The sequence below is a fragment of the Somniosus microcephalus genome, chromosome 32 (genome assembly GCF_052327205.1).
Source record: "Somniosus microcephalus isolate GS21.2 chromosome 32, FLI_Smic_1.0, whole genome shotgun sequence".
In the NCBI taxonomy this organism is placed as follows: Eukaryota; Metazoa; Chordata; class Chondrichthyes; order Squaliformes; family Somniosidae; genus Somniosus; species Somniosus microcephalus.
The window spans coordinates 17657995-17679552 of NC_141018.1; the positions used below are offsets into that span (position 1 = coordinate 17657995).

Genomic DNA, 21558 nt, shown 5'->3' on the forward strand with positions numbered 1-21558 from the left:
ATGGCCATTCCTTCATCGTCGGTGGGTCAAAATCCTGGAACTCCCTCCCTAACAGCACTGTGGGAGCACCTTCACCACACGGACTGCAGCGGTTCAAGAAGGCGGCTCACCGCCACCTTCTCAAGGGCAACTAGGGCTGGGCAATAAATGTTGGGCCTTGCCAGCGACGCCCACATCCCAGGAATGAATTAAAACAAAACACATCTCCACGGGCTGCGGGTCAGCGGAGCGTTGGAGCATAGCACTGCCGTTACCTCCAGCTAAGGTGGGCAGTGCCAGCAGCAGTAGCTTTACCTGCGCCCTCTGCCCCCTTCACAGCATGGCGTGGTAATGCTGCCTTAAGGGGAGGGTGTGCTTGGAAGCCAAACAGGGTCACCTTCCTTGCTACCAGTCCACGCCATCGCCACTTCAACAGCTATCAACCAAGGGTTCGAGTGCTGTGTTGCTCCATCACCTGTGATAGCGATTGTATCAGCCATTATTGTTACCCAATTAGCCTTTGCAAAGCCTGAAATATGCATTAAAAATATTAGCCTGCATAAAGACTGCCAGCAGTTTTTGCCCCATATGCAACCACTTAGCTTTAAGTGGGCACATCCCTTTAAATTTGCCCATACTTGCCTACGCAAGATTTCCTACCACCCTCTTTTTGTTGGCGACGGCGGGGGAGTCCAGAACCAGGGGTCACAGTCTAAGGATAAGGGGTAAGCCATTTAGGACAGAGATGAGGAGGAATTTCTTCACCCAGAGAGTGGCGAACCTGTGGAATTCTCTACCACAAAAGGCAGTTGAGTCCAATTCATTAAATATATTCAAGAAGGAGTTGGATATATTTCTTAAGGCTGAAGGGATCAAGGGATATGGAGAGCAGGGACAGGGTACTGAATTTGGATGATCAGCCATGATCTCATTAAATGGCGGAGCAGGCTAGAGGGGCCGAATGGCCTACTCCTGCTCCTATCTTCTATGTTTCTGTTGAGATCCCCAAACCAGGTCCGATACGGGCTGGGAGCTCACCTACACGGAGTAACTGAAGCTAACCCTTCAAAATCAGGCCGAGCTGGCACACAGACTGTCCGGTCGGTGCTAATAACATCGGAGGCCCAATCGGAAAATCTACCCTTGCGAGTCTCTGCTCCCATTTGGGTGCCTCGTCAGCGATGCAGGGTTGTCCCCCTTGTGTGAATTCAACAAATTGGAATGGCTGTTTTTGTCCTTTTCACAGCCGTTGCACATTAGCCACTGAGTGTGTGTCTGTTAAAGGCTTTAATCACACGGCTGATGTATGTGGGTTGGCAGAGACTGTAATGGGAGTCTGTTTGAGTGAAGTGACATTAGGAGCCACCAGTGCTGGGGATACCACAGCCCTGCAGTCTAATGGCATTTTTATTTAATTTTCCAGCCAATTATTCTTCAGCTGTTCTTTGCCTTGGCCACACACTGATCCCCAGCAAACGGACCGACAACCGTTCCCAGTCCATGAATACCACACTGTGTCACCGTGGTTACAGAGGCAGTCCAGGGAACATGGTTTGTGGGGAAAGGCTTGACTTCAGTAGGGGCAGCCCTGTTTGAGAGAGCGTAGACATACTGTACCCCATCCAACTCCCCACCCTCACACACACTGTACCCCATCCAACTCCCCACCCTCACACACACCGTACCCCATCCAACTCCCCGCCCTCTCACACACTCTACCCCATCCAACTCCCCACCCTCACACACACTGTACCCCATCCAACTCCCCACCCTCACACACACTGTACCCCATCCAACTCCCCACCCTCACACACACACCATACCCCATCCAACTCCCCACCCTCACACACACATACTGTACCCCATCCAACTCCCCACCCTCACACACACACCGTACCCCATCCAACTCCCCACCCTCACACACACACCGTACCCCATCCAACTCCCCACCCTCACACACACTGCACCCCATCCAACTCCCCACCCTCACACACACCGTACCCCATCCAACTCCCCACCCTCACACACACACCGTACCCCATCCAACTCCCCACCCTCACACACACTGTACCCCATCCAACTCCCCACCCTCACACACACTCTACCCCATCCAACTCCCCACCCTCACACACACTGTACCCCATCCAACTCCCCACCCTCACACACACTCTACCCCATCCAACTCCCCACCCTCACACACACCGTACCCCATCCAACTCCCCACCCTCACACACACTGTACCCCATCCAACTCCCACCCTCACACACACTCTACCCATCCAACTCCCCACCCTCACACACACAAACTTTACCCCATCCAACTCCCCACCCTCACACACACACTGTACCCCATCCAACTCCCACCCTCACACAAACTGTACCCCATCCAACTCCACACCCTCACACACACTGTACCCCATCCAACTCCCCACCCTCACACACACTGTACCCCATCCAACTCCCCACCCTCACACACACTCTACCCCATCCAACTCCCCACCCTCACACACACTGTACCCCATCCAACTCCCCACCTTCACACACACTCTACCCCATCCAACTCCCCACCCTCACACACACCGTACCCCATCCAACTCCCCACCCTCACACACACTGTACCCCATCCAACTCCCCACCCTCACACACACTCTACCCCATCCAACTCCCCACCCTCACACACACAAACTTTACCCTATCCAACTCCCCACCCTCACACACACACTGTACCCCATCCAACTCCCCACCCTCACACACACACTGTACCCCATCCAACTCCCCACCCTCACACAAACTGTACCCCATCCAACTCCACACCCTCACACACACTGTACCCCATCCAACTCCCCACCCTCACACACACTGTACCCCATCCAACTCCCCACCCTCACACACACTGTACACCATCCAACTCCCCACCCTCACACACACTGTACCCCATCCAACTCCCCATCCTCACACACACTGTACCCCATCCAACTCCCCACCCTCACACACACTGTACCCCATCCAACTCCCATCCTCACACACACTGTACCCCATCCAACTCCCCATCCTCACACACACTGTACCCCATCCAACTCCCCACCCTCACACCACTGTACCCCATCCAACTCCCCATCCTCACACACACTGTACCCCATCCAACTCCCATCCTCACACACACTGTACCCCATCCAACTCCCCACCCTCACACACACTGTACCCCATCCAACTCCCCATCCTCACACACACTGTACCCCATCAACTCCCCACCCTCACACAAACTGTACCCCATCCAACTCCCCACCCTCACACACACACTGTACCCCATCCAACTCCCCACCCTCACACACACTGTACCCCATCCAACTCCCCACCCTCACACACACTGTACCCCATCCAACTCCCCACCCTCACACACACTGTACCCCATCCAACTCCCCACCCTCACACACACTGTACCCCATCCAACTCCCCACCCTCACACACACTGTACCCCATCCAACTCCCCACCCTCACACACACTGTACCCCATCCAACTCCCCACCCTCACACTCACTGTACCCCATCCAACTCCCCACCCTCACACACACTGTACCCCATCCAACTCCCCACCCTCACACACACTGTACCCCATCCAACTCCCCACCCTCACACACACCGTACCCCATCCAACTCCCCACCCTCACACACACACCGTACCCCATCCAACTCCCCACCCTCACACACACTGTACCCCATCCAACTCCCCACCCTCACACACACTCTACCCCATCCAACTCCCCACCCTCACACACACACTGTACCCCATCCAACTCCCCACCCTCACAAACTGTACCCCATCCAACTCCCCACCCTCACACACACTCTACCCCATCCAACTCCCCACCCTCACACACACTGTACCCCATCCAACTCACCACCCTCACACACACTGTACCCCATCCAACTCCCCACCCTCACACACTGTACCCCATCCAACTCCCCACCCTCACACACACTGTACCCCATCCAACTCCCCACCCTCACACACACTGTACCCCATCCAACTCCCCACCCTCACACACACTGTACCCCATCCAACTCCCCACCCTCACACACACTGTACCCCATCCAACTCCCCACCCTCACACACACCGTACCCCATCCAACTCCCCACCCTCACACACTGTACCCCATCCAACTCCCCACCCTCACACACACTGTATCCCATCCAACTCCCCACCCTCACACACACTGTACCCCATCCAACTCCCCACCCTCACACACACTGTACCCCATCCAACTCCCCACCCTCACACACACACTGTACCCCATCCAACTCCCCACCTTCACACACACTGTACCCCATCCAACTCCCCACCCTCACACACACTGTACCCCATCCAACTCCCCACCCCCACACACACTGTACCAACTCCCCACCCTCACACACACTGTACCCCATCCAACTCCCCACCCTCACACACACTGTACCCCATCCAACTCCCCACCCTCACACACACTGTACCCCATCCAACTCCCCACCCTCACACACACTGTACCCCATCCAACTCCCCACCCTCACACACACTGTACCCCATCCAACTCCCCACCCTCACACACACTGTACCCCATCCAACTCCCCACCCTCACACACACTGTACCCCACCCAACTCCCCACCCTCACACACACTGTACCCCATCCAACTCCCCACCCTCACACACACTGTACCCCATCCAACTCCCCACCCTCACACACACTGTACCCCATCCAACTCCCCACCCTCAGACACTGTACCCCATCCAACTCCCCACCCTCACACACACTGTACCCCATCCAACTCCCCACCCTCACACACACTGTACCCCATCCAACTCCCCACCCTCACACACACTGTACCCCATCCAACTCCCCACCCTCACACACACACCGTACCCCTTCCAACTCCCCACCCTCACACACACACCGTACCCCATCCAACTCCCCACCCTCACACACACACCGTACCCCATCCAACTCCCCACCCTCACACACACACCGTACCCCATCCAACTCCCCACCCTCACACACACACTGTACCCCATCCAACTCCCCACCCTCACACACACACCGTACCCCATCCAACTCCCCACCCTCACACAAACCGTACCCCATCCAACTCCCCACCCTCACACACACACCGTACCCCATCCAACTCCCCACCCTCACACAAACTGTACCCCATCCAACTCCCCACCCTCACACACACACTGTACCCCATCCAACTCCCCACCCTCACACAAACTGTACCCCATCCAACTCCCCACCCTCACACACACACCGTACCCCATCCAACTCCACACCCTCACACACACTGTACCCCATCCAACTCCCCACCCTCACACACACTGTACCCCATCCAACTCCCCACCCTCACACACACACTGTACCCCATCCAACTCCCCACCCTCACACACACACCGTACCCCATCAAACTCCCCACCCTCACACAAACTGTACCCCATCCAACTCCCCACCCTCACACAAACTGTACCCCATCCAACTCCCCACCCTCACACACACTGTACCCCATCCAACTCCCCACCCTCACACACACACCGTACCCCATCCAACTCCCCACCCTCACACAAACTGTACCCCATCCAACTCCCCACTCTCACACACACTGTACCCCATCCAACTCCGCACCCTCACACACACACCGTACCCCATCCAACTCCCCACCCTCACACAAACTGTACCCCATCCAACTCCCCACCCTCACACACACACCGTACCCCATCCAACTCCCCACCCTCACACACACTGTACCCCATCCAACTCCCCACCCTCACACACACACTGTACCCCATCCAACTCCCCACCCTCACACACACTGTACCCCATCCAACTCCCCACCCTCACACACACTGTACCCCATCCAACTCCCCACCCTCACACACACCGTACCCCATCCAACTCCCCGCCCTCTCACACACCGTACCCCATCCAACTCCCCACCCTCACACACACTGTACCCCATCCAACTCCCCACCCTCATACACACTGTACCCCATCCAACTCCCCACCCTCACACACACTGTACCCCATCCAACTCCCCACCCTCACACACACTGTACCCCATCCAACTCCCCACCCTCACACACACTGTACCCCATCCAACTCCCCACCCTCACACACACTGTACCCCATCCAACTCCCCACCCTCACACACACACCGTACCCTTCCAACTCCCCACCCTCACACACACACCGTTCCCCATCCAACTCCCCACCCTCACACACACACTGTACCCCATCCAACTCCCCACCCTCACACACACACCGTACCCCATCCAACTCCCCACCCTCACACAAACCGTACCCCATCCAACTCCCCACCCTCACACACACACCGTACCCCATCCAACTCCCCACCCTCACACAAACCGTACCCCATCCAACTCCCCACCCTCACACACACACCGTACCCCATCCAACTCCCCACCCTCACACAAACTGTACCCCATCCAACTCCCCACCCTCACACACACACACTGTACCCCATCCAACTCCCCACCCTCACACAAACTGTACCCCTTCAACTCCCCACCCTCACACACACACCGTACCCCATCCAACTCCACACCCTCACACACACTGTACCCCATCCAACTCCCCACCCTCACACACACTGTACCCCATCCAACTCCCCACCCTCACACACACACACTGTACCCCATCCAACTCCCCACCCTCACACACACACACTGTACCCCATCCAACTCCCCACCCTCACACACACTGTACCCCATCCAACTCCCCACCCTCACACACACTGTACCCCATCCAACTCCCCACCCTCACACACACACCGTACCCCATCCAACTCCCCACCCTCACACACACACCGTACCCCATCCAACTCCCCACCCTCACACACACTGTACCCCATCCAACTCCCCACCCTCACACACACTGTACCCCATCCAACTCCCCACCCTCACACACACTGTACCCCATCCAACTCCCCACCCTCACACACACTCTACCCCATCCAACTCCCCACCCTCACACACACTGTACCCCATCCAACTCCCCACCCTCACACACACACCGTACCCCATCCAACTCCCCACCCTCACACACACACCGTACCCCATCCAACTCCCCACCCTCACACACACTGTACCCCATCCAACTCCCCACCCTCACACACACTGTACCCCATCCAACTCCCCACCCTCACACACACTGTACCCCATCCAACTCCCCACCCTCACACACACTGTACCCCATCCAACTCCCCACCCTCACACACACTGTACCCCATCCAACTCCCCACCCTCACACACACTCTACCCCATCCAACTCCCCACCCTCACACACACTCTACCCCATCCAACTCCCCACCCTCACACACACTGTACCACATCCAACTCCCCACCCTCACACACACCGTACCCCATCCAACTCCCCACCCTCACACACACTGTACCCCATCCAACTCCCCACCCTCACACACACTGTACCCCATCCAACTCCCCACCCTCACACACGCACTGTACCCCATCCAACTCCCCACCCTCACTCACACTCTACCCCATCCAACTCCCCACCCTCACACACACTGTACCCCATCCAACTCCCCACCCTCACACACACACCGTACCCCTTCCAACTCCCCACCCTCACACACACACCGTACCCCATCCAACTCCCCACCCTCACACACACACTGTACCCCACCCAACTCCCCACCCTCACACACACACCGTACCCCATCCAACTCCCCACCCTCACACAAACCGTACCCCATCCAACTCCCCACCCTCACACACACACCGTACCCCATCCAACTCCCCGCCCTCACACAAACCGTACCCCATCCAACTCCCCACCCTCACACAAACCGTACCCCATCCAACTCCCCACCCTCACACACACACCGTACCCCATCCCACTCCCCACCCTCACACAAACTGTACCCCATCCAACTCCCCACCCTCACACACACACTGTACCCCATCCAACTCCCCACCCTCACACACACACCGTACCCCATCCAACTCCACACCCTCACACACACTGTACCCCATCCAACTCCCCACCCTCACACACACTGTACCCCATCCAACTCCCCACCCTCACACACACTGTACCCCATCCAACTCCCCACCCTCACACACACACCGTACCCCATCCAACTCCCCACCCTCACACAAACTGTACCCCATCCAACTCCCCACCCTCACACAAACTGTACCCCATCCAACTCCCCACCCTCACACACACTGTACCCCATCCAACTCCGCACCCTCACACACACACTGTACCCCATCCAACTCCCCACCCTCACACACACTGTACCCCATCCAACTCCCCACCCTCACACACACTGTACCCCATCCAACTCCCCACCCTCACACACACACTGTACCCCATCCAACTCCCCACCCTCACACACACACCGTACCCCATCCAACTCCCCACCCTCACACAAACTGTACCCCATCCAACTCCCCACTCTCACACACACTGTACCCCATCCAACTCCGCACCCTCACACACACACCGTACCCCATCCAACTCCCCACCCTCACACAAACTGTACCCCATCCAACTCCCCACCCTCACACACACACTGTACCACATCCAACTCCCCACCCTCACACACACTGTACCCCATCCAACTCCCCACCCTCACATACACACTGTACCCCATCCAACCCCCCACCCTCACACACACCGTACCCCATCCAACTCCCCACCCTCACACACACTGTACCCCATCCAACTCCCCACCCTCACACACACTGTACCCCATCCAACCCCCCACCCTCACACACACTGTACCCCATCCAACCCCCCACCCTCACACACACTGTACCCCATCCAGCCCTCCACCCTTTCACAGAGACACTGACAACCAGACCTCAGCTGGTGTTAGGAGCACACAAAGCATTTCTCAGATTTACGATACCAGACACTCTGAGGGATGTTGGTACCTGCAGCAAGAGACTGGCGGCTGCAATGTTTAGGCTGAGGTGCAACCCAGCCTCGCAAGCAGTGGCTGCCCTACGTTGCAGTACAACAACTCGGGAACATTACCCCCTCCACCCCCCATCTAAGAGGTCGTGTTATTGATGGTCCGACAGTGAAAGAGCTATGCCTACCTTCAGGGGGTTCCTCGGGAGAGGGGATCAATACAAAACTACCTCTGATCAGACACAGCTGGAATAACTGGTTTCAAAAAGTATTTTCCAGCTTCAGGGATAACGAGGACCAAAGGAGATCCCTGCAGGGTGCTTGGGAAATAATTGGAGACCAATCAGAGCCTCTGCAGTTAAAGAAAGGCTCGGCACCCGCAATCTACCATTGGTGGACTCTTCTGGTGATGCTGTAAACAAATAAAACTGTAACTTAAAACATTAAATAAAACTTAACAACTTAAATTAAAATTTGGTTGCCGGGGGTGATGATGCACTCCAGTCCCCGCGGCGCCCACCGGTCGCGGAAGGCCTCGAGCGTGCCGGCGGACACCGCATGCTCCATCTCCAGGGTCACCCGAACGCGAATTGGCCGCGGAAGAGAGGCAGCGCGGTCGGGCTGAACGACCCCCTTGACTGTCCGCTGCCTGGACCAGCTGATGGCAACTTTGGCCAGGCCCCAGGAGCAGTCCCACGAGGAGGTTCCCCCGATCCACCCGCTCCCCTCCCGCACCGGGTGACCAAAGATCAGGAGCATGGGACTGAAGTGCAGCCAGAAATCGAGGAGCAGCCCTTTCAAATAATGGAAGAGGGGCTGCAACCTCACACACTCCATATAAACGTGGAACACGGACTCCTCCAGACTGCAGAAAAGGCAGGCGGCCCGGGAGTCCGTGAACCTACTTAAAACTTTATTGCACGGGACTGCTCCGTGCAGCACCCTCCAGGCTGAGCCTGGGCACGGCGATGTTTGCGCCGCTCGCAAAATTATCTCGACATTTTGCGGCGGCGCTAAACACTACCGCCACGATCTCCTGCGCCGGCAGATCGTGACGTCAGTCGAGTGCGCAACGCCCCAGTAGCACCCCGGACTGGATATTGAGTGGCGCCCCCTGCCTTACCGCCTGCCGCTAGCAACGACAGGTTGAGGGGAGCGTTTTGCTGTCAGAAAGGGGCTGCGGGAGCGCTATTTAAAGGCGACCGCTTCCTGCCTTTTTTTGTTGGTGACATTTTTGCACCACGCATTCTGAGAGAGAGAGAGAGACTTCTGGAGAGATTCAACGCTGTGTGAAGGAGTTTTGAGTACTGAGCAGCACTTTGCAGGTTCATTTTGATTTGCCCTTCCTTGCTTCGCCAGCGCTCTGAGGTAGCGCCTCGCTCCTCGGCCTTTGCGCCTTAAGACCGGTGTGAAGCACCTGATTTAGCGCTCCAATCACCTCCAGGGGCGATAAAAGCCAAGTTTGCCGTTGGAGGTGATAATTAGCGCCAGGCGCTAAACTTTGCGCACGGCCGATAACGGCGCCCCAAACGGGGCGATACTGAATTTTCCCCCCTTGGTTTCTCCCACTCCTGAGGAAGGGGAGAGAGGAGGTTGGTTTATCAGCAAAGCCCAGGAAGTTGTGAACTGAGAGGCGAAGAGCTGATCCAGTTGCTGGTCTGTATCATGGTGACCCGTCGTCATTCAACACTAACACAAAAGCAAAATACTGTGGATGCTGGAAATCTGAAATAAAAACAGAAAACGCTGGAAATACTCAGCAGGTCAGGCAGCATCTGTGGAGAGAGAAACAGAGTTAACGTTTCAGGTCGATGACCCTTCGTCCAGTTCTGACGAAGGGTCATCGACATGAATCATTGACTCTGTTTCTCTCTCTCCATAGATGCTGCCTGACCTGCTGAGTATTTCCAGTATTTTCTGTTCTTATGTCATTTAGCCCCCTCTGTTCCGTGTAGACGACTATATTTGGAGCTTTGTGCGGGACACTGTGAGGACCGTGATACGCGGTGCTAATGTGGGACCTTGCGCTCGGTAACAACCGGAGAATCCTGAGGGAGAATGGGAGGGGTCAACTCAATGGGGGTAAGCTTGACTTTGGGCGATAGTGTGCTAGCAAATCGGCAGGGCGTTGAACCTCGCTCCCTATTTTTCTTTCAATTGAAGTCAATGGGCTGCCAATTTGCTATCACTGGTTTTGCACTATTACACCGTCAGAATGACTCCCATTGTTTCATAAGGGAAGAAAGAGCTTTACAAAATCGAGCCTGATGCTCCTTGTCACCCTCCCCTCGGAGCTCAGCGTTTCCAAGGATGGGACCGGCCCTGTGTGTGTTCCGCCTCTCCTCTGTAGTGAGTGCCGTGATCTGGATTTCCATGCGGAGGGGAGAAGGTGGTTCACCAGTGAGCAGCAACGCCTGCCGATAGGCTTCTGGGGTTTGGGTGTATACTTTTGATGGGGTGCACTGAAACAAATAAACTGTAACTAATAAAACATTAAAGGAAACTTAACATCATAAATTAAAATTTGGTTGGCCGGTGGGGTGATGATGCACTCCAGTCCCCGCGGCGCCCACCGGTCGCAGACAAACCTCGAGTGTGCCAGCGGACACCGCGTGCTCCCATCTCCAGGGCCACCCGGGGCACGACCGTGGCCACGGAAGAGAGGCAGGCAGTCGGGCCGAACGACCCCCTCGACCGCCCGCTGCCCGGACCAGTTGATGGCCACTTTGGCCAGGCCCCGGGAGCAGTCCCACCAGGAGGACCCCCCCGATCTGCCCGCTCGCCCCTCCAAACCGGGTGACCGAAGATCAGGAGCGTGGGGCTGAGGTGCAGCCAAAAATCGAGGAGCAGCCCCTTCAAACAGTGGGAGAGGGGCTGCAGGCCTCTCACATTCCATATATACATGGAACACGGACTCCTCCAGGCCGCAGAAAAGGCAGGCGATGGGGTTGGGTGTAAGTCATGCTTCTGATCTGTGGCCCCTGACGTAAGAAAACTACTAGGCACTCGGTCTAAGCGTTAAACAAAGCTTTAATCAACTGTTTTACAACATGGAGGTCTAGTTGTGTCCTTCACTAGTTCCTGTGAAGAATGTCCTGCGCAAGCTGGGCCCGTGCCCGAGTATTTATACTCTCCCTGGACAGCGCCACCCGCAGGCCACTCAGTATTATTTCATAAGTCTTTCTTTCATGAATGACTGATTTATGTCAATCCCCCCTTCCCCTAAAGACTGAGCGCGGTGCTGCGATCTTCTCTCCGCTCCTCCAGCGAGGTTCGGCCGGTAGACGACCACCCTGTGCGGTTGAGCGAGGACGGCACGCTGATTTTAAAATCCTGAGAGTGTCCAGAAACTAACGTGGTTTTCACTTTTCCCCCCAGACACGATGACCTGAAGGAGATGCTGGACAGTAATAAGGACTCGCTGAAGCTGGAGGCGATGAAGAGGATTGTAGCGGTGAGTCTGATATCTAACGGAGCCGCTAATGATCAGGGATTACTTACTGGAAAATTTATCTTGACCAACGCTTTAGCAGGGTCCTATTCAGATAGCAAAATACTGCGGATGCTGGAAATCCGAAATAACAACAGAAAACGCTGGAAAAACTCAGCAGGCCAGGCAACATCCGTGGAGAGAGAAACAGAGTTAATGTTTCAGGTCGATGACCCTTCGCCAGAATTGGAAAAAAAGCAGGAAAAGGGACAGATTTTAAAGCAAGTGGGGGCTGGGATTTTGTTTTTTCATCCCCTCCCCCTTTTCCCAGCCCCCACTTGCTTTAAAATCTATTCCCTTTTCCTGCTTTTTTTCCAATTCTGGCGAAGGGCCATCGACCTGAAACGTTAACTCTGTTTCTCTCTCCACGGATGTTGCCTGACCTGCTGAGTTTTTCCAGCGTTTTCTGTTGTTATTAAGGTCCTATTCATTCTGTTCCGTATTCAGGGTATTGAGTAGCATTTTGGTTTCCTATGGTGAGGCTGTAATAAACCGATGGAATGACATGGTTTGCAATACTTTGGCAGTGATAGAAATATTTGAATTAGTCAGTGTGGGCATCCATGGAACTGTGCCCACAGGTTCTACAGGACAATTTCCTCGTTTCGCCCTGTTATGGTGGGAGGTTGTGCGGGGGCACTGAAGGCAGCGCCTGGACTTAACCCTCCTAAAGAAGATCAAGAATAACAACAAACACTTGCATTTATAATAGCGCCGTCACTGTGGAAGAACGTCCCAAGGCATTTCACGGAGCCATGATCAGACAGAAATCGACGCTGTGACAAAGAAGGAGATGTTAGGCGGGGGGTGGCCAAAAGCTTGGTCACTAGGCGGATTTTTATGTGGAAATAGTGTCAGCCCTGGTTCAGTGGGCAGCACTCTCGCCTCTGAGTCAGGAGGTTGTGGGTTCAAGTCCCACTCCAGAGACTGGAGCACATAAACCTAGGCTGACACTCCAGTGCAGCGCTGAGGGAGTGCAGCACTGTCAGAGGTGCTGTCTTTTGGATGAGATGTTAAACTGAGGCCCCGTCTGCCCTCTCAGTGGCCATGGGATCTTTTACATCCACCTATTGTCTGCTGCGTTTCCTTCAATACAACAGTGACGGCACTTCAAAAGTACTTCACTGGCTGTAAAGCACTTTAGGGACGTGATGAGAAACATAGAAACATAGAAGATAGGAGCAGGAGTAGGCCATTCGGCCCCTCGAGCCCGCTCCGCCATTCAATGAGATCATGGCTGATCATCCAATTTCAGTACCCTGTCCCTGCCTTCTCCCCATATCCCTTGATCCCTTTAGCTTTAAGAAATATATCCAACTCCTTCTTGAATATATTTAATGAATTGGCCTCAACTGCCTTCTGTGGTAGAGAATTCCACAGGTTCCCCACTCTCTGGGTGAAGAAATTCCTCCTCATCTCAGTCCTAAATGGCTTACCCCTTATCCTTAGACTGTGACCCCTGGTTCTGGACTCCCCCGCCATCGGGAACAGCCTTCCTGCATCTAGTCTGTCTAGTCCTGTTAGAATTTTATAAGTTTCAATGAGATCCCCTCTCATTCTTCTAAACTCCAGCGAGTATAAGCCCAATCGACCCAATCTCTCCTCATACGTCATTCCTGCCATCCCAGGTATCAGCCTGGTGAATCTTCGCTGCACTCCCTCCGTGGCAAGAACATCCTTCCTCAGATAAGGTCGTGAAAGGCGCTATAGAAATGCAAGTTCGTTGAGGAGAGGGAGGTGGAGAGTTGGAGGGCTTAGGGCGGGGATTCCAGAGCGTGGGGCCTAGGCAGCTGAAGGCACGGTCACCAGTGGTGGGGCGAAGGGGAGCGGGGAAGGGGGCTGTCCCGTCTTTGCCCACAGCAAAGCCCCAGTGCCGATCAGGCTTGTGATGGCAGAAGATGTGTTGAAATGTTTATTGACTGACGTAAGAAAACTACTAAGCAGTTGGTTTGAGTATAAAACAAGGCTTTAATCAACTGTTTCACAACCATGAGTTCTAGTTACATCACTAGTTCCTGGTTACAAAAACATCCTGAGCAAGCTGGGCCCACGCCCGAATATTTATACTTTCCCTGGACGCCGCCCCCAGCAGGCCACCCATTGTTATCCCATGAATCATTTCTACACGAATGGCAAGATTCATGACATTTATCTTTCATGGTTGCCATGGAGGCTGATGTCTGCGGGATCCAGGACTATTTAACCCTCCGTTCTTACTGCGTCATTCAGCGATGCCAGGTGCACACAGGGTAGATCGGCTGTGTTATGCTCACTGCACGTTACTGCCAATGGAAGGGAAAAACCCAAGCCAATTGTAACTTGTAGCAGCCGCTTCATTTTAATGTTTAAAACCCCACCCGTCCAGAATCAATTATTGTTGGATCTCATTGAAACTTATAAAATCCTAACAGGACTAGACAGACTAGATGCAGGAAGGATGTTCCCGATGGCTGGGGAGTCCAGAACCAGGGGTCACAGTCTAAGGATAAGGGGTAAGCCATTTATGACAGATGAGGAGGAATTACTTCACCCAGAGAGTGGTGAACCTGTGGAATTCTCTACCACACAAGGCAGTTGAGGCCAATTCATTAACTATATTCAAGAAGGAGTTAGATATATTTCTTAAGACTAAAGGGATCAAGGGATATGGGGAGAAAGCAGGGACAGGGTACTGAGTTTGGATGATCAGCCATGATCGCATTGAATGGCGGAGCAGGCTCGAGGGGCTGAATGGCCTACTCCTGCTCCTATCTTCTATGCTTCTAACCTGCAGGGCTACGGAACAAGAGCTGGAAATTGGGATTAGGTCGGATAGCTCTTTGATGGCCGGCGCGGACACGATGGGCCGAAATGGCCTCCTTCCGTGCTGTAACTTTCTATGAAAGGCCGAGTTACAGTCAAGTCCGAAATACCGATGTAACAAATGGTGTCGGCACAGATTGGGAGGCCAGGGATCCTATTTATTTCTCCCCTGGGGTTTCCCTTGGGCAGGGTGCCCAGCCTCGGGGGCAGACGCACAATCTGCACCAGGGCCTCTGCTGCTCGGTAACCCCTCCCCATTCGGAGGAGTACCAGCCCCATGTTCCTATTGTGTGTCATTCCAGCGTCACAGGTTTAGATGGGAAATTCCCATTATAAATTGGGACATAGGAATTGACGATGGAAAAAGTTGACAGGAATTTGTGCAGCCATATCATTTTTTTTAGATAGATTGATAGATGGACCCTCTCCTTTAAAGAATTGTCTTGCCACTGCTTGGTGCCATTCTCTGACGGCTTCGTTCAGTTTGGGACATGGGTGTAGGGCAGAAAGTGGCCTTGGTCGCACCAACTCCGCTCCCCCACTGATTCTTTCTGCAACACGTCAACGATGCCGTGATGTGACTTCATTTGACACTCGCTTCCCATAAGTGACTCTTTGCCTCGTGATCCTGTGAGATTCCGGTGGGATGTGGCGTCTGCTTGTCAATTGGCGGGCAGGGCTCTGACCGAGTGCCAGTTTCAGCTGACAGCTGCTGGGGACGGAGCAAGAAACAGTGACCTGTTAAATATTTATCGGTGGTGTGGATGGCAGTCTCCAGGCTTGCGCATACTCAATTATTTACACGAAATTGTACCGGGTTTTATTTATTTACTAATTAGCTTCTGCCATGTTGCCCAAAAAGAATGAAGAGTTCCTCCCACTCCCTGCCTGCAATCCTTCGAGGTCAGAACAACTTTTGAGCACGAACTAGGGCCATAAAACACTGACCTCCAAGGCCCTCCTAATATTAAAACGCAATTGGATTGTAACTTCAGCAGACGATTGTACACGGGTGGTACAAATAATTAATAGTTATGATGAATCGTAATGCAATATTGACAGTCACTTTGCCCTTGTAACCGGCACAGGTGACATTTTCCTGGGTTCATGAATGGCTGTCTATCTCTATCTCTCTCTCTACCTCTCCATCTCCTCTACCTCTCCATCTCTCTCCATCTCTCTCTCTACCTCTCCATCTCTACCTCTCGATCTCCTCTCCCTCTCGATCTCCTCCCCTCTGCCTCTCGATCTCCTCCCCTCTGCCTCTCGATCTCCTCCCCTCTGCCTCTCGATCTCCTCCCCTCTGCCTCTCGATCTCCTCCCCTCTGCCTCTCGATCTCCTCCCCTCTCCCTCTCGATCTCCTCTGCCTCTCGATCTCCTCCCCTCTCCCTCTCGATCTCCTCCCCTCTGCCGCTCGATCTCCTCCCCTCTGCCTCTCGATCTCCTCCCCTCTGCCTCTCGATCTCCTCCCCTCTGCCGCTCGATCTCCTCCCCTCTGCCTCTCGATCTCCTCCCCTCTGCCTCTCGATCTCCTCCCCTCTGCCTCTCGATCTCCTCCCCTCTGCCTCTCGATCTCCTCCCCTCTGCCTCTCGATCTCCTCCCCTCTCCCTCTCGATCTCCTCCCCTCTGCCTCTCTATCTCCTACCCTCTCCCTCTCGATCTCCTCCCCTCTGCCTCTCGATCTCCTACCCTCTACCTCTAATCTCGGAGAGCTGTAGGGCTGAAGGAGGTTACAGAGATTGGGAGGGACCATGGAGGGAAGTGAAAACAAGGATGACGATGTTAAAATCGGGGCATTGCCGAACCAGAAGCCAATCTGGGTCAGCAATGGGTGAAGGGGACTTGCTGCGACTTAGGATACGGGCAGCAGAGTTTTGGATGAGCTGAGGTTTATAGAGGGTGGGAGGCCGGCCAGGAGAGCCTTGGAATAGCCGAGTCTAGAAGTAACAAAGGCAGGATGAGGGTTTCAGCAGCAGATCAGTTGAGGCAGGGGCGGAGGTGGGAGTAGGCGGTCTTGGTGATGGATAGGATCTGGGGCTGAAAGCTCAGCTCGGGGGTCAGATAGGACACCAAGGTTGTGAACGGTCTGGTTCAACCTCAGACAGTGTCCGTGGAGAGGGACAGAGTTGGTGGCTAGGGATTGAAGTTTGTGGCAGGAACCTGTTCACATTTATAATGGGAATTGTCCATGCAGACTTGTGATGCTGTAATTACACCCTCCCACCAGTGGCGACACTGCTGCCGGCAGGAGAGTGTAGTTATAGTGCGATCATTTTACAGAGGCTTTTCTCATTGTAAATGTGGACATAAACATAATGAAAATATATATAAAAAATATGACAATGTATGACTTTAAAATGTGCACTGAATTACATCTGTGTGCACTGGTTCAACTACCCTCTGTCCCTCTAATCTACACCTGAAGACCACATTTGGCCTTTATCCTCTGTGTCCGGTGCCGTGGGAGATCGACGAGTATTATACTGTAAATATTGTCTACGTGTGTACTTCCTGCTGTCACAGTGTTCCAGTAACACTTTTCTGTTACCAGTTGAAGTAAACGGCCCTGAAAATCCGAGGGGAGGAGGGAGGGGAATGGCTTATGCTGGATCACCGTAATCTAAATCTTTGCCCTTAGATAGAAACATAGAAGTTAGGAGCAGGAGTAGGCCATTCGGCCCCTCGAGCCTGCTCTGCCATTTAATGAGATCATGGCTGATCATCCAAATTCAGTACCCTGTCCCTGCTTTCTCCCCATATCCCTTTAGCCTTAAGAAATATATCCAACTCCTTCTTGAATATATTTAATGAATTAGCCTCAACTGTCTTCTGTGGTAGAGAATTCCACAGGTTCACCACTCTGGGTGAAGAAATTCCTCCTCATCTCAGTCCTAAATGGCTTACAAGACACATTTTTTCGGGAGGGCTGGAGCAGGGAGTGGGGGGGGCAGTGAGGACTCCGGAGTTAGGAACGTAGGAACAGGAGTAGGCCGTTCAGCCCCTCGAGCCTGTTCCGCTATTCAATGAGATCGCGGCTGATCTATGACCCAACTCCATTTACCCGCCTTTGCCCCATATCGCTTAATACCTTTGGTGAACAGAAATCTACCAATTTCAGATCACTTGGCTGCCGCGTTTCCTACATTACAACAGTGACTACATTCCAAAAGTACTTCATTGGCTGTGAAACACTTAGGGACGTCCTGAGGTGGTGAAAGGCGCTATAGAAATGCAAGTCTTTGTTGAAAAACAGATCATGCCGGGGAGATGGGGGTGGGGGGTGGTGGTGGTGGGAAGTGTCTGCCACCTGTTGGCTGGGCTGTTGGGCTGACTGACTCCGTGATTGTATCTGTTGAAAATGAAGAACTCTGTTGTTATTTTTCAGTCGATCGACTCACAGTATATTTCATTAAAAAAAAAAATAATGCTTCTCATAGATTTTGCAGGAGATGCTGTGAAATGTTGTTTTTAAAAGGCCGTATTAAAAATGCCTCAGTCAGCTCATTATAGGCAGGAAGGATTTCAAGATGATTCATTTTCATGTTTTATGTATTTGTTCTAGCCTCTCCAGTGCCCTACATTGATGGATATAGAAATAGGTACAAGAGTGCAGATTGAACACTGGAAGCCAAGTGTCACTGTGGCTGGGTGGTAGCGCTCTCGCCTCGGAGTCAGAAACTTGAGGCTTCTCCTGTCCTATTGAACTTGCACACGTAATCCAGGCTGAGAGTTTGGTGCAGCACTGAGGGAGCCCTGCATTGCCAGAGGCGCTGACATTTGGTTAAGACATTAAACCGTCCTGTCTGTTCCAGTGGACAAATATCTTTTTTAATTAAAAAGAGCAGGGATTCTGCCGATGTCCCGACCCAGCGTTTATCCCTCAGATAACACCACAGAAAATACCAGCAAATCCGCTCATTTGCTGTTTGTGGGAGCTTGCTGTGCACAAATTGCATTGCCTACATAACAGCAACGACACTTCATTAGTAATCCTCTGGTTGTAAAGTGCGTTAGGACATCCTGAGTACGTGATGAGGTGCTAAAGAAATGTAAGCAATTTCTTTCTCGAATGTCTGTGCATATTGTCAAATAGGCCAACAGAATGAATCAATGGGGACAGATCTTAAGAGTGCAGTGCTGAGGGAGTGCTGCACTGTTGGAGGTGCCGCCTTTTGGATGAGCCATTAAACCGAGGCCCCATCTGTTCCCTCAGGTGGATATAAAATAACCCACGGCTCTATTCAGGGCCGGACTTTTACCACATGGACACAGGACTTTGGGCCCAACCAATCCGTGTTGGTTTTTATCCTCTGTGAGCAGTATTCCTAATCCCTGTTCCCATATCCCTTTTTCCCTCTTCTCTACAACCGCCTATTTTTCAATGTTGACATGGTCTCTGCTTCAGTCACTAACTCTGGGAGTGAATTCCACAGCCTCACCACCCTCTGTGTTTAAAAAAATATAGTTTCTCCTGCTTTTGGTGCTAACTTTCTCGTATCCTTGTCCCCTCATTGTAGACTTCTCCAACACTGGCAAACAGTCTGCTCCTATCTACAGAAAATGCTGGAAGCACTCAGCAGATCAAGCAGCATGGAGGAGAGAGAAACGGAGTTAACGTTTCGTCAGAACTGGAAAAGTTTAGAGAAGAGAGATTTTTAAGCAGGGGCAGGGAGGAGGGGAGGAAAGAACAAAGGGAAGGCCTGTTTGTTCTTTCCTCCCCTCCTCCCTGCCCCTGCTTAAAAATCTCTCTTCTCTAACCTTTTCCAGCTCTGATGAAGGGTGCCCGACTCGCAATGTTAACTCTGTTTCTCTCTCCTTGGATGAAGCCAACCGTCGGTTTCAGTCTGCGCTCTCATCTAGCTCAGGGACGCCGAATCTTTTTGCCTTTATCGGCCACATAGGTGGGTATCAGGGAGCTTTGGGAGGGGGCGGGGAGGCTTGAGGTGAAGTTTATCTCGAGTCACTGATGCTAACAGATCATTGTGTGGTCTGATTTATCCACTGATGAGGCGGCAGGACTAAAAATCAGCCTCGTCCAAAACCACCTCAAAGTTCAGACAGGGCAAATCAGCAATAATAAGAAATAAGGGCACAAAAGAATGACTTGCATCTCTAGAGCGCCTCTCAGAAACTCGGGACGTCCCAAAGCTCCTCACGGCCAATGAAATATTTTATTTAAGAGTAGTCGCTGTTGTAAAGAGGACGGAGTTGCCAAGGCTTGGAGGCTGCTTTGTGACCCTCAGCTGGAAGGTTGGACGCCCTGATCTAGTGCCTATAATAATGTCACTATTTCTCGACAGTGAGAGGTTGCGTGCTTTTTTTTTTACTGTGTTTGCAGATGATCGCCAGAGGAAAGAATGCCTCCGAACTCTTCCCTGCTGTGGTGAAGAACGTTGCCTGCAAAAACATCGAGGTAAGCAAAGCTTCTCCTCTCCCTCATCAACACGATGGGGTGCCTAAGGCAACCACAGTGAACAGAGGCCTATGGGAGTTTAGTGGTTCTGTTACTGGGCTAGTAATCCAGAGATTGAGATCACATCTCCCCATGGTGGTTTGAGAATTTGAATTCAGTTTATAAAACTATAAAGCTGGTTTCAGTAAAAGTGACCATGAAGCTGTCGGATTGTCATAAAAATGGTTCACTAATGTCCTTTAGGGAAGGAAACCCGCCGTCCTTACCCGGTCTGGCCTATATGTGACTCCAGTCCCACACCAATGTGGTTGACTCTTCATTGCTCTATGAAGTGGCCGAGCGAGCCACTCGGTTGTATCAAAGTACTAGAAGACCCACCACCGCCTTCCATGGACAACGAGGGATGGGCATTAAAGGCCGTCCTCGCCTGCAACTCTCTCCACCCGAGAATGATGCACCCAAGGCGGCAGATTGGTGGTGCCACAAAGCTTCACTGTTATCCTCTTCATTCTGTGCCCTGTGCCCGTCACTGTCAAGCTTTACCTCCTCTGCACTCGTGGCTGCGACTCGCCCGCTGCTCCCTCGCCAAGCTCGGGTCCCGAGCCGGAACCTTAACAAAACCGTGGGTTTCGGTTCACTGCAACCAGCAGGAGTTGGTACTTACCCGCTGGAGCGAGGGACGGCGCATGGAGCGAGGGGCGGACGCCTGCCCTGTTGTTAGAAATCTGAGGGACTTGACTCAACGATCGGGTGCTCCCAGTGAGGAGCGAGGCTCCCAGGGAATGCAGGGCCGGAAATCTTGGGCCTGCAGCCCGTGGATTTTCGGCGCGATTTCCCGGCCCGTGCTCCACCCGCCCCTACCCCAACCCCCAACCAGTGCTGCTCCTTTCAGGGGGGACGTCCAATTGTCCTTGCATTTCAACTGCACGCACACGTGCACTTGT

The 21558-nt window shown here is 53.2% G+C and overlaps 1 protein-coding gene across 7 annotated transcripts in view; it reads left to right on the forward strand.

The window, feature by feature from the left end:
• The window catches only part of ap3b2 (adaptor related protein complex 3 subunit beta 2), a 202580-nt gene that overhangs the window by 82689 nt on the left and 98333 nt on the right, over window positions 1-21558 (forward strand). For all 7 annotated transcript variants that reach the window (XM_085972170.1, XM_085972168.1, XM_085972172.1 and 4 more), the window contains exons 2-3: window positions 12286-12361; window positions 20540-20614. In XM_085972170.1, the coding sequence (XP_085828296.1) occupies window positions 12286-12361; window positions 20540-20614 (151 nt within the window). The remainder of the gene's footprint in view (window positions 1-12285; window positions 12362-20539; window positions 20615-21558) is intronic.